Source organism: Corvus kubaryi, unplaced genomic scaffold (genome assembly GCF_017639235.1).
Source record: "Corvus kubaryi isolate FWS band 111438036 unplaced genomic scaffold, C.kubaryi_AGA036_p1.0 37341, whole genome shotgun sequence".
Taxonomy (NCBI): Eukaryota; Metazoa; Chordata; class Aves; order Passeriformes; family Corvidae; genus Corvus; species Corvus kubaryi.
Genome location: NW_024581112.1, coordinates 2,332,536 through 2,346,577, shown reverse-complemented (window position 1 = coordinate 2,346,577; position 14,042 = coordinate 2,332,536). Strand labels below are relative to the sequence as shown.

The 14,042-nt window shown below is 43.4% G+C and overlaps 2 protein-coding genes across 2 annotated transcripts in view; both read right to left on the bottom strand.

Annotated features, from left to right (window-relative positions):
* CIP2A (cellular inhibitor of PP2A) overlaps positions 1-1,791 on the bottom strand; it is a 24,851-nt gene extending 23,060 nt beyond the window's left edge. Inside the window, exons 1-2 of the mRNA XM_042031581.1 lie at positions 1,596-1,791; positions 445-592 (exon numbers count right to left, since the gene is read on the bottom strand). Coding sequence (XP_041887515.1) covers positions 445-592; positions 1,596-1,697 — 250 coding nt within the window. The 5' untranslated portion in view covers positions 1,698-1,791. The remainder of the gene's footprint in view (positions 1-444; positions 593-1,595) is intronic.
* Positions 507-14,042, bottom strand: SH2D1B (SH2 domain containing 1B). The gene is made up of 5 exons (XM_042031582.1): positions 13,703-14,042; positions 10,326-10,389; positions 7,876-8,044; positions 2,528-4,615; positions 507-592 (listed from the first exon to the last, which is right to left on the bottom strand). The coding sequence occupies exons 1-4, from the start codon at positions 13,840-13,842 to the stop codon at positions 4,575-4,577; spliced, it is 414 nt and encodes a 137-aa protein (XP_041887516.1). The 5' UTR covers positions 13,843-14,042; the 3' UTR covers positions 507-592; positions 2,528-4,574.

Here is a 14,042-nt window from a genome sequence, read left to right as displayed (position 1 = left end):
CTTGATGCACACAGGCCCAGGGCATTGGAGAGCCCACACTGCCAGCAAACACTCCAGTGGGAGAGGTAAACTGAGGTGATGACAGTAGTTGATGTGACTTCTCCCTATCTTTGCACCCTCAGCCAGGTTTCTCACTTGATTAAAAAGGTAGTCTTTTCCAGCTCCAAATATTAAGGACAAGAGACTAATTCCTCACCCTACCCAGTAGATAAATGAATTCTGACAAGCGTGTCATCGTCATTTCACAGGGATGACTTCAAATATCCTTTTCACTGCAATTCAACATCTTAACAGGTGGCACAAGCACTCCACTAAATGAAAAATACTTCATCTTTCACACCTTATGCTTCTTCCAAGAAATTCATCAGCTGTGCCACAGAATTAGCACCTGTCCTATCTTCCCTTGCCCGGACAAAAAATAAAAAGTTCAGATGCAAACCTTACCTAGCTGTGATAGCAAAGTAATCACAGACAAGGCCAGAGATGGGTCGATATTAGTGTCCTCCAGGAGCTCTACAAGGCAACTGAGACATTCACTTGGTAGAATCTGGTTTGAAGCAAAAAAACGGGTAAGCTTCAGTCCAGAGATAACCTGGAGATGAGAGGAGAAAAACAACCTTGCTTACTCAACTGCAACAATGTAATTGACACAGAAATCAAAGCACAAGGATTGTATTAAATAGATTTTATCCTTCTTGACAAACCAAGAATGTAACTCTAATGGGACATTCGTATTCACACCTGCTGGGGGAAAAAAAAAAAAAAAGTAATGCAAAAAAATCTGCTTTCCATTCCTTAATGCTTGGAAAGTACCAGGTTTATTTATTCTGAAAGAACAACCCAACAGATTGCTCAACACAAACATGTAGCACTCAGCCTGCCTTACAAAAGCGCAGACAGGGACCCAAAGGCAGCAGGAGGATCAGCAGCAGTCAGTGCTGTTTTCGGAGCACTCTGTCACTGGGATGCAAAAATGGAACCTGAGGTCGGGGAACCCTATATAAGAAGAGGCCAAAAATTATACACCTTCACATCAATACAGGTAGACACGATTTATAGTTTGCATAATGGAGACACATAATGTTTGGTTTGTGTATTCCCTCTGTGTCTCTTTACAAGGGATATAGAGACGAAAGCAAAGCTAGATACCAACTGTCATATAAACGTTCTAGCAATTAAAAGAAATCTGTATTTGAGAACGTTAACTTGCAGATTAATTCGGTCAAAGGCCACCACAAAAGTTGTACACAGTGCTGTAGCTGGAGATCAAGCAAATGCACTGGCCCACCTCCTTAGCAGAAAACGCGTTTGAAAACGTGTCGCACGGAACTGGAAAACTCCAGATACAACACCAGTTCGTCATTCAAACTCTATTTTTTAAGCGTGAAAAGAAACTCATGCGTGCCAGAACTTTGGGGATATACAAAAAAAAAAGCCCCTTGTAACACATACTATTTGCTTGCCCTGGGTGCATATATGCTTACAACGCGCCTTTGTAAACGCACAAACACACCATAAAACATTATAATAAAGAACACCACAGCCACCCACACGCCCCTCTCCCACCGCAGCACCGGGACGGGCGCCGCTCTCACCTCCAGGCTGCGCTGCAGGAGCGCGGCGTTCTGCGCTGTCTTGGCGGCGCGGTACTCCGTGGCCGCGAGGAGCAGGGCCTTCATGCAGCCCGGAGCATCCATGGCGGCCCAGCCCCTCAGGCGCTCCACACTCAGCCCTCGTTCGCATTTCCCGCCGCCGCCATCTTGACGCAGCAACCACTGAGCGCGAGCGGCCGCCGGCGCCGCGCGGCACCACGGGAGACGCTGCTGCCGCCATCTTGCTTAAGGGAGACAGAGGCGGGCAGCGGCCTCGGCGTGGGGGCGGTGGCGAGAGCCGGGGGAGGAGCGAGGCACCCGGGGAATGCAGGCGCTTGGATCGGTGACACCGGCTTTAGGGCTCATGTGCCGTCGGGGCGATCCAGAGAGATGCTTTTCCTAAGCGGAGCTGTATTTGGTTGGGTCAGCTGAGTCTTCTAGCCGCCCAGCTTCTAGAGGGCCACCTCCGGGTTGGAGCTGCTGTCAGTTCCCACCTGGCGCCCACAGCCCTGCCTCGCCTTCTTGATGCCTTTCTAGTCCCCATTATCCTTTTCGCTCCTTCTGGGGAGGACTTAACGCCGGCCAGCGGCCAGCCTCCCCGCCTGCCTGTGGTTCCCTGACCTCTCCGGCAGGAAAGGGAAGCCTTGGCGGCGTCTGGCGATGGGGGGGATCGAACCCGCGACGCGGCCGCTCGTCTGTCCACACAGCGACCCCTGCAGGCCGCTGCGGGCACAGCGCCCGCTCCCGCTGCCTGAGCTGCAACAGGAGTCCTTTCCTCGTGCCCCTTCAGTTGGAGCGCCCCGAGACACCGGGATCATGCCCTTCTTGGACCATGTTTTTCCTTACACCATGTGCTCGAACCTTTAAATGTCCAAGAGGTTCCGCCCCCTCACTGCTCAACCCCCCGACATGGACGCGCACGCACTCACCCCCACCTTTCTGATGTCGGCAAGTAGATGCTGCTGCGTGAAGCTTTTGAAAATGTCTTCTCAACTCGTGCACGGATTGTTTTCTGCCATATTAGGCCTGCAAATATGTGTAGGAACGTCTACATTTGCCTCATTTTCCTATACTGTTAATAGGACAAATATTGCTGTAAAGCACAGGCGAGTAATATGAATGTAATGTAAATGTCATTGTGTCTCTTTTTCCTCTTGTAAGTCCTTGATCCTTCTCGTGTCTCCTCCTTCACATGACTGCCGCAAGGGAACGCTGGAGAAGTGACTGGGGCGTGGGCTTGGAGTCACCCTCAGTCCTGGATGCCACACCAGGAGCTGCAGCCACCATGACTGTTGTAAATCCGAGTCCAAAACACGCTGTCCAGTGCCAGCTGAAAGGCACCACAGCCCAGCCCTTGTCCCCTGCTCAGCCATCACAGTCACTCGGTAGGCACCGTGAGGCACAGGCAGGGATTCCTTGTCACTCGGCCTTTTCCCAAGGCTGAACATCAGTGTGACTGAGTGAGCACCTGGAAGACTGCTGAGACTGTCATTTCAGAAAAACTACAGTGTTGTGCTCTGTTAAGGACCATGCTGCTGTAGGTGGGGTGTCTCAGCAGAGCAGTTCCTCAGTCTGGTACCTGTGATAATCTGCTATCAGACAGGCTGCTCGATTCTGCAGATAAAGAATTTACTGACACATCAGTTCTGTGCTTCTACAGAGCAAGGGCTGGGATGTTTATGTCTCATAGTACCATTTTTCATGGACAACTCCTTTCTTTTCAATTAATGAAGTTTTGGATACACATTTTAGTATTTCTTGTCATTGCTCGGGTTATTAATAGCCTCATTTTTTGGGTCTCCTTCATGCTACAAATATTAGTTGAACCTGGAGCCAAAAACTCTACAGCACTCTTAAATTCATAATGAACTCCAAAGCACTGAAAGGTCTAAAATTCCTTTGACAAATAATGGTGTGAGAGAAACATAATAGAAAAAAAATCTAACTAGTATTACCCATTAAAATACATAAATAATTCGTGAAGGGTCTTAAACACACAACCAATACAAATCTCTTCTTCAGTCTCAAATGGTGAGGGAGTCTGTAGTAGTGTCCGGAAGACTCAGGACATATATTCCAGTTCTGGCTGTGTGAAGATTGCAGGCTACCTTCAGAACTAAAGTATTAATTAAATATTTAAAACTAGGAGTAATATTAAAGCAAATTCTTACATTACAAAAGACATACACATAATAAAGAACTAAAGGCAGTAGCAGATGAAATGGAGTAAGCATTCCCATATGTACAGAGCCTATTAAAAACAGAATGTGTTCATGCTGACATGCATGTAGAACTTGCACTCCTCTTGTAAGGTGCCAGAACCATTTCTCAGCATTAAAAGTATTTCAAACCATTTTCCTCTGGTTGATTACTTTTTTATGGCATGGATTTAACACAGCTTTTTTGTTTCAATTTGCATTATTCAAACTACAGACTACTAGTATTCCTTGACATTGCTGAAATACTATCCACTCCTCCAGCAATGAGGTAACTTGAATCATGTGCAAAATAACAGAGTTTGGAGGTTTTAAAGCATCTTATGATGCCAATAATTTGTCATATATTTTTATCAACACGTATCAATTCTGCCATTAATCACTGCTTTATGCCCATTCATTTGATGTATTTATATTGCTGCTTTCTAACAGAATGTTCTCTCTAGGAGTCAACATCTTGGACAATTTGCTGGCTAAAAACCACCAAAGACACATACATGGACACAAGATACCTTTCCCCATACGTACATGTGTATGTTATGTGTCTGTAACAAAAAGTAATTCTTTCATTGCTGAGCAAAAATGCACAATAGCTTGTACTGGATCTACTGGTAGAAAATACAGCTACTCTGACAGTCTGCAAAAGGAGGAGGCTAATTCCACATCCAGAGCAGAGGACACCCAGCTGGAAGCTCTCCCTGGCTGAGGCACTGCACTGAGGCACATCTTGGAACGGCCGCTTCCCAAACTGTCAGGTGCAGATCCTTCAGGGTAAGACAGTGACATAACCATCGCTGTCATCAGCTTCTGTAAAGTAATCAGTACAAACAAAAAAAGATGTCATTGCAAGGGGCTCTTCTGAAAGGCCATGGGAAGCAGCACGGCCTGTGGCAGGGCAGTATCAGTAATTCAATTTGGTTTTTCAATGTTCTCTCTGCTATTGCAGGGCCAACGTTTAGGCCCCCTGTCCTATCAGCTGGATTCTCCAGGAACACACCTGGAGGCAAAGCCTGCATTGCCTTTTCTGAGCCAGCAAGCACTTTTGTAAACAGTTATATCCACAAGACCCCCTCCTTCCTGAGAAACAGTCAAATGTCGGAAATCATCCATTCTTGGTAGATCAGATCAATAGCCAAGATACCTGTGACTCACATAACACATCCCTTCTTCTGTAAATAAATACCCAAGAGAAAAGTTCTCATCCCAACTAAAGGAGGAGAGCCTGAAAAACCCCGTTCTCTCTTACACTTTGTCAGATTGGTTACAGTTTTTGAGAAGCCAAGGAAAAGGCAGTAAATTCAATGCTGTGGAGTCAAAGCTCCACTATGGAGCTGCTCTTCAAGCAGCTGGCCTTAGAAAAGCTGTTCCTAGGCTAGAAAACAAAGCTCCAGTATCTCCAACCCCCAGGATTGTGACCCCAGTCCCTTGAGGTGTTCCACTGGTCGTGCTGGAGCACTCAGTCCCATATGTGCAGCAAAGCCAGCTGCTGGTGGCACATGAGGGATGGGACAGGGAAATAGGGTGCTTGCTTTAGGGAGCACTGCTGTGCTTTGGGCAGTGCCAGAGAGAGCCATCATGATATTAACATAAGCCCCCTCTGTGGGCATGTAATAATGCGGTCTGAGAGGGAAGTTTGGAATGCTGTATAAGTGAAATTTAAATCAAAATTTAATAGAAAAAAATTCCGAAGTATTTTGATTATTTCTAAAAAGCCTCCATTTTTATGGAAGACCACACGTATTTTGACATTGAAATGAAAGGGTTTGTCTTCTTCCCTGTGAGTCCAGATGAGGATGTTGTGTATCTTCTAGAAAAATTCCTATTGCAGGACCAAAAATAAAATACTTATTACACCTGATTCGTCCTAAAAACATATCCATGTTACTGCAGTATTTTCCATCTCCCTGTAACAGCAATGATAAGATACCAGAAAAACATTTTTAGAGCAAATGTGGCATATTTGCCTTGTGATACAGGTGACAAGGTAATGTTGAAGACATGGGAAATGTATTTCTGCGGCTTCCCCTCAGCAAGGTTGCTGAGGCTCTGGCCCCAAAACTGCAACTTAGTGCACGCAGTGCTGAGGGAGCTCGGCCAGAGCGGTTGCACTGCTCTTGTGTGTGAAACCCCAGCGACTGCAGCACAGAGGGGCTGCCTGTCAGAGAGAGAAATAGTTCATGCCTCAAACACTGATATAAAGTTTTGTTCATTGTAACAACAACTGTATAAAGAAGCTACAACTAAGGAAGCCTCCCTGAAGATGCCTGACTGGAACTTTGGACTGTAAGTCAAACTATTAAGATTAGATAAAGGGAAAACCCGTTCTTCAATCACTTGAAACAAACAAGTAGACAAGGAAAAGAATGTGAGCCAAACCCAGCAGTCCTGCTAAGAATCATCTCTGGCTCGTTTCGGGGTGGGGGAGGCCATAGCCCACGGACCCATTTGCTGGGAGCAGGTTTGCACAGATTTCCCCCCCAGCCAGGTGGGAGGAGGAAGTTTCGGTGTGTCATAACCTCTGCTCAAGGGCAGTGAACCCATCCTCCCTTACAAAACTGGCTATGGACCCCCCACCCCAGGAAGGCTACATCCATGGGACATTCACGTGAGAGGCAACTAAGGGGGTGCCTTTATCCATCAAAGGCCCCCCGAAGTGCCCCCCAGAGTCATTCCTGAGGCCTTGCACCGAAGGACTGCACGTGATTCAACAAAGCCAGAGGCTGTTGTAAAAGCCAGTGGCAAACACTCCCCTGCCCAGGGAGGTCCCTGGGTTTTCCTACCTAGCCTGAGCTATACTAACCCATCAGATTCTATGCTTTTCTGGGGGACCTTCACCACCAAGAAGACCAGCTGGAGAGGATTATTGGAGCATCACTGGGATCCGTGGAGGGGCGATATTTTCTGTCCCCTCCACCTCTTTCTCAGATTTCTTTCTCTTCTTTTTACTCTCCATTTTCTCTCTCTCCGTCTCATATTTACTATCAGATGAAACCCATACTGTTGTCCCTGGCATAAGGTCTCATTTACACCTTAATTTGGGCAGAGGCATTTCTAAGAACTTTAATAACCGGATCATAACACCACTGTGCTGAGCTGCCGTTGGACGTGAGATGCAAATCACAGGGCAGGGTGGAGACTCCAAGGTTTTATTTCCTTTATGATACCTGTACTTAATGAAAGGATTTCCCTTGCTCACGCTGTGGCTCTTGGCACACTCTGCCAGAGGTCATGGAACACTTTCAGGGTTATTTGGCAGCCCATGACCTGATGGATGCAGCAGCTGAGTGTTGTACAGCAGAAACTTGAAGAATGACATCCAGAGGCATGTGAGGGATGCCAGCAAGTTACCAACAGGATCTGCAGTCATCCTTCTCAAAACAAGGATGTAAGGATGACATGGGGCTAAACAACACAGTCTAAAGCTTTATGAGAACATCTGTCTTTATTGTATCCATTTGCATAATTCTGTCATGTAGAAACATCACACCCTTGTCCTACACCTGGGACTCGTGAGCATAAATTAGCAGAAGAAGAGCAATGAAAGGCTGAACTCTGGTTCCAAAGCTGTGATCCTGAGCACAAGCCTATATGCCTGTTATCAATTAGTCATATTTGAATACAATTCACAAGCTGGCTTGCTTACTCGCCCATCTTAGGATTAACTGAATAAAGTTTTGATATAAAAATATCTTAGAACCTGGGCAATGAATGTAAAGGACACCCTCAATCTCCAGTGAAGTGCAAGGGCCTGGTACCTTGGCAGACGCACATTGGGTAAAACTGGTTCTCAGTCTTCTCCAGCCTCAAGGTGTCAACACCCATGACCGAGAGAGCTGTAGGCAGCTTTTTTCATCACTGTCTATCTCTAGCGATCTTAATTTGTTCATTTGTAATGGGTGAGGGTAAGTAACCTGTGAGTTAAGAATAACCATTTCAGTGGACGTAAGAGAGATGGGAGGATGTAAAACTTACGTCCATGCCAAGAGGACATTTAGCAAGTATTCACCACAAACCTGTCAATGCCGTCATCTTGAAAAAACCCACAAAGGCGGAGCTAAATTTCTTACCATCATAAATGTTGTCCATTCCTGACTTGATCCTCTGGCTTCTTCTCAAAGCCTTTGGTTTCTTCACTGGGTAGCGGAGATTTGTTATCAGTCCTTGATTTGGCTTTTCGAAAGCGTATATTAAGTCCTTTAATGTTTTGAACGTCCTCTCTGGAACACCTTCACAAGTCTGTAAGGAAAGGATAACAAAATGTTTTTGCAAGTGCCCTTCACATGGAGTCCCCTAAATGAAAAGAATGATAGGTTCTTTATTATTTACCAAGGAGCTGTTTTGTAAACAGATTTGGTGACAGAATATTGCACTGCCCTTAAAACATAAGGGACACCTGTTTGGAGGCATGGCTATGGCACTAAAAGTAACCTCCATCACCATATTTTTTTTTCAAAAAGAGCATCAATTTAAATTATTGGTGTAGATGCGTGCTGCAGCAACCCACTACAGCAGAGTGTTGAAGAGCAACAGCATTACACACTGCGCTCTGGTCTGAGAGCATAAGTTTAGGGATAACATATTTAGTTCTTACTTAAAATGTTGTCTTTAAATAAGTAGGTGACAAACAGAACCCAAAAATTTTACAAAATATCAGCATTGGCAAGCAAAGGACATGTGCAAAAAACTGCTTTTTAAGTGTGGGTTCATACAACAGGACTGAACTTCTGCAGCTCAGCCCTGCAGGGATCTGTGCATGGACTTTACAGTGCTGTGACTTCAGGGCAGTGACAGACAGTGAGCAGCCTACCAGTAGTCATTAAAAGAGAACAGGCCTTTGGTTTCACTTCATCTGCTAGCTAGCAAAGAAACATGTATTTATTTTCGTTAGTTTTCTGCATCCTTCATCTTCCATTCAGCCCTGCATGGACTGGGTGCCAATGCCTCTGTGTACTGGGTCTGGCTGGGATGAGTTAACGTTCTTCATAGCAGCCTACATAGTGCTGCGCTTTGAATTTGTGACTAAAACAGTGCTGATAAGGCTGTCGCTGAACAGTGCTCATGTAGCCTCGAGGTTGTCTTTTTCTTGGACTTGGTTCCCCTGGGGAGCAGGCTGGGGTTGTGCAGGATGCTGGCTATCCCATCGCACCCCATTGGACACTGTACTCAGCAATAAAAGCTCAGGGAAAGGGAGGACGTTTGTGGTTATGTGTGTGCTGAGGCTTCGCTTTCCAGGACGTGGCTAAACATCTGCCTCCCAATGGGAAGGAGTTGCTAAACTCCTTTGCTTTGCTTGTGTGCACAACTTTGCTTTACCTGTTCACCTATTAAACTGTATTTTATCTGGTCAAGGAGTTCCCTCACTTTTGTTCTTTTTGTTGTCTTCCCCCACCCTGTCCTGCTAAGGAGAGAGGGAGTGAGCATCTGTGGGGGTGCTTAGCTGGTTGGGGCCAGCCTACTGCATTCTAGAAAGCTCATGGCTTTCTCTTGGCCTTTAAAAAAACCCAAACCACCTCTCCTCCACCATCAGTGTATTATTTCAATCAATTATTTTAGCAAACCAAAATAATCTGAATTAATTTCTTTAATAACTGAACTCTTCTTTCACATTTTTGGCAAAACTTTGTAAGGAAAAACGGGTTTGAAAAACCTCAAAGTGTCTGAGTTATTACCTGCTGACAGGAATGACAGCATAACCCCAGCAGAGTGACTAAGGTCCAAACCAGAATTTTTTTTATCAACAAACCATTCTTCTTCATGGGAAATTGTGTCTTTTGTACTCAGGAAAAACCACTAGTAACCAATAAATTATCAGCATATGAGAGCTTGGAGTGTCCTTTATGGAGTGATTTCGTCATTCCACTTAATGGTGCTTAATATTGCAGTCCTCTTGGCTGTCCTACTACAAGCAGGGGAGTGAGTTTATAGGTGTCCTTTCACATTGCCTGGGGATTTGATTGATGCGTTAGTCTCTCCTGCACTTGTTTTTCTTGAATTAGCAGCATTATTTGGCATCATCAGTTCAGGTGCCTCACAATCATACAGAATTATACATTCTTTAAATCAAAAATATCATTGCAATATCCCAGATCCCTATGAGATGCTGCATGCAATGGCAGCACTTTCAAGTAGAAAAAGCTAATTAGGAACAAGAGAAAGTAACAAAAGTAGTAGTTTTTTCATCAGTGCTATAAAAAAGAAATGGTCAAATCAGAAAGCAGCTGGTTAATAAATAACAGAGCCACTTAGATTATAAGGAAATTCTACAAACACAAGAGCTAATTTTGAGCTTATAGATAATAAAAATTGAGTAGAGAGCAAACTTGGAAATATTTTCTATGGTATTGTGTTTATGGATTAAAAAAAAAAATCTATGATCTGTCAAATTATCATTGACTAAAATGACCATAGATTAAAATGATCATTGATCATAGATGAATCTAAGAACTCTTATTCTATGATTTTTAAAAAATCTATGATCGTTAATGCAGTCTTTAGAGATGTAATGAGAGTTACTCACCTGTATTCTAAAATATCCTTGGCGTTCCCTGAAGATTCGAAAAGTGTAGATGAGGTCCTCAAAGCTGTGAAAAATGTTGTATACATAATACATCACATTAACAAAGTGGACATATGGGCAAACACTATTAAAGTCATGAGAAGTTGTGCAGTAAAATTGAATGAGGCAAAGACAGAAAAGCAAAACAGAAGAGAGCCTAGAGATTACAAAATGAGTGAAGGTTTAATATCTTGAAATACAAGATTACTCTAACCACGGGTTTCAAAGAACTTATGAACTAAACCTAACACAGGCCTTTTATTTGGTTTGTGGAATCACAAACCAAATATTGCCAATTTTTTATCACAAACCAATTATGCCAATATTATTTGGCATAATTTGATTCCACAGACATCACCTCCTGTCATCTCTCTCTTATCTTCCTCATGCGTGATACCTCCCTGAACTTCATTTTGCATTTCTATCACAAGAAGGCAGTTGAATTCTTGGAGAGGTGTTGGCAGAAAATAGCCTCCAGTCACCAGCACCCAGAAAATGACTACATGGCTACTAAGAATAATGTTCCTCCTTTGCATTTCCCAGGGTTTTAGTTATTGTTATTTTTGATAATATGAAAGTGTTTGAACACTGAGGCTACTGATGTATTTGGATATATTTTGTCAACAGAAATAAAAGGTTTATCAGGTACCACAGTAGCAGCAATTTGGGAGGTGGAGAAGGTGACCATGATCAAAAAAGGTAGCAGAGCTGCAAGAAAACGTGCATCACAAATAAGTGAGGAGGTTGGGGAGACAGGGGAGCAGCATCTGAAAGCAAGTTTTTTAACTGGTGTGCCTGTTCCTCAGGAGGACTTCAGCTGTACCTATGTGGCTATGTGAAGTGAACTGTCATGAGAGGGAGAATCTTGGGGCAAAAACCTGGCTCAGGGGCCTTGCACAGAAATGAAGGGTTACTCTGAAAATAAACTACTTTGTTCTGCAAAAAAAGTTACTGTGAATTGAGATCAGTATAAGGCTTCCAGTTATAACAGATTTATTTTAATTCAAAGAGTGGTATCACAGGGATGCATATTTTGGTTTTTGCCTTCTTGAGATACCTGTGGAATATTCCTTGCTGAAGAGTACTTTTTATCAATGTGAGTGCTCATTCTTTGCACAGAGACAGAAAAGTGATAAAAAGAAATTCCAGGAACTGATAATTTTTGATACTTGCTCTTTACTGATCAACTAGATTTTAAAATGTTATTGTCTGGATATTATTCAGCTACTATAATTTTTATTTAATGAACATGAAACTACCATTAAAATGGAAACGTCTGTTTCCACATTAACTATTAAATGCTTACCAAGAGCTAGTAATAGGGTACAAACAAGGTGCTTGGAAGAAAAGTGAGGTGAGAGGGAGAATGTTGAACAATAAGGAGAACAGTAGCAAGAACAGTAGGTCTGAAGTGAGGCACTGTGAGAGACCTGGGATAATTTTGGATGAAAGAGACAGTGTGCTGTGGAGGAAGGTGTATCAGCAGAGCCGTGCACCACGCCTGATTAGAGGAGAGATGCATTTGAACTGGTCCCACCATTCTGAGCCCCAGGTCCTCCATGGGAGTGCACTCCCCCGCAAATCCCAATAAAAAAAGGACAAAAAAGGTTGTTTGTTTGCTGTAGCAAGTGGATCAGTATCTCTGCCAACGCATCAGTTAATTTGAGAAGGGTTTGTCAGTTTGCACATCAACCATCTTAGGTGCTAAACAAGGTATTAAGACGTAATTCTAATTCAAAAGTTGCCTTGAAACATCACAAAGAGTTTCAGTGTTGATTGCCCCCAGTTTTAGGGCAGTTTTCCTCTGCCTAGTGAACCATTCCGTCTTTGAGGCAATTCTCAGCCACTACAACACCATCCCATGTGCTGTCTGAACACAAGCATTGCTCTGACCAGTGCAAGCCACCATCTGTGCACCACTGCTGCCACCCTTGCAGTTTAACTATGGCATTTGTTCATGTTGGAGTTACAGTCAAATCCACTAAACATTTCAGGTTTTATCAGCGTTTAACGCTACAAACCCACAGAGGCAAACTGGAAGTCACATGATTTTTCATATGCCTGAGCAGAATATTGTGGCAGACAGATGTGACAGGCCAAAGCATGTCTGCAAGGTATCAGAAGGCAAATCTGCTTTGCCCTTAAAACAAAAAAGAGACGATGGAAGGGAAAGCAACCGTGCTGGTGTAGCACAAAGCTTAACCCAGGTTCTAGCTAACATTGTCGTTCTTCCTCTGTGTCAGGTTCCCCATTTGTCCCTTCTGACAGGGTATGCATGCGCATTCCCTCCCATCTCCCTGCCCTCCCCTCACCCCCTGCATTGCCTCATTCCACATCATACTGAAAGCAGGTTCCTGTAGCTCCCTTGCCGAGGGCTCTGTTTCCCCCCCACTTGCTATTTCTCTTCTCCTTGTATCGTCATTTTGCAGACCTCCTTTCTTTTACCCACCAACCCGGTAGTACTCCATTTCTCTCTCTCTTTTTCTCCCTTCTCCATTGATTTGTTTCATAAGAAATGGATTTTTAGTGATTGATAAAAACATCTTCTCGTATTTTTTAATTAATTAGATGTGTTAAAAAGTTTTCTTGTCATACTCAAACGTATCCTCAACAAATGTCAAACCTCATAGGTTCAAACAAAGACCTGGATTCTAATTTTTAAACTTTGACTGCATTATGAACAGTTCAATTATATATGAAAAGTGTAAAAACGGAAATAAAAGTGCAATTCCCTACAGAAAAAGAAAATAATAAAATTTTAATTGTATTAATTAAAGCTAAGGTCTAGAAATAGCAGTTTTCTATGCCCATCCTGTCTGTGGATCTGTCATATGAATTCAAACAGAACTTTTTAATTTTCAGTCTCAGCCTATGTTCTTATATCAGGTAAAATTCCTTTGAAACACGAGGCTGAGCTTTCATCAGACAGAAATTCTATAAAGAAGGAAGTGTTTTGTAACACGCCATGAGACTTTTCAGTGTCTCAACAGTGCTAAAATGCTGTTTACTCATCATTATAGAGGCAGTTACTTTGAGTAGGGTTCTTAACATGTTTTGGCAGGCTGAGCTATTTTCTCTGGGCTCCCCTTATTGTCTGGAGAGAGAGACCAGCATCAACAGATTATAGTTCATTTATCATATGTTACACAAAATGGTTTTTTGCAAATGCCACCCTCTCACTATAAAGGAAACCTAAAGCAACCAACACTACTTGAATACATAGACACACTCCCTTGAAGGCTGTTAATATCAGGGAAGAACTATGAATGTTAGAAAAGATGATTATTGTCTTTGGATCCAACTGAAAACTCATAAAAAATCAGTATTAGGGTACTTACAAAACACAGAGACACAAGGCTCCTTCCACACTCTCACTCTCCCGTATTAAATAGCTGCCATTCTTTTTCTTCTTGCTCAGCAGCTCTTCACAGGTTCTCCTTGTTATCTTTCCATGAAAAAATGGGAATGAGAACTCCATGGATAAAAGAAAACAAGGTCTCTTGCCTTTCAAAGCAATTCTAGAGCAAATCAGAAGCCTGGCATGAAAAGAAGACTTATTCCAAAAGCAGCTTCCTGCAGACACCTGAAGTTGGAGGTGCCAAGGACATGCAGTCGTTCATCTGTGTTGTTTACTGAACTGTCCCCTGTGAGGTGGGTTAGCTCTGCAGCTTGACAGCT

Bases quoted from the DNA above. Each gene is read 5' to 3' on its own strand.
- SH2D1B (XM_042031582.1), bottom strand. From the start codon at position 13,842: ATGGAGTTCTCATTCCCATTTTTTCATGGAAAGATAACAAGGAGAACC. The intron at 10,390-13,702 runs GTAAGTACCCTA...CATTTTTCACAG, and splicing joins GCCTTGTGTCTCTGTGTTTT to CTTTGAGGACCTCATCTACA. The intron at 4,616-7,875 runs GTAAGAAATTTA...ATTACTTTACAG, and splicing joins AATGGACAACATTTATGATG to AAGCTGATGACAGCGATGGT.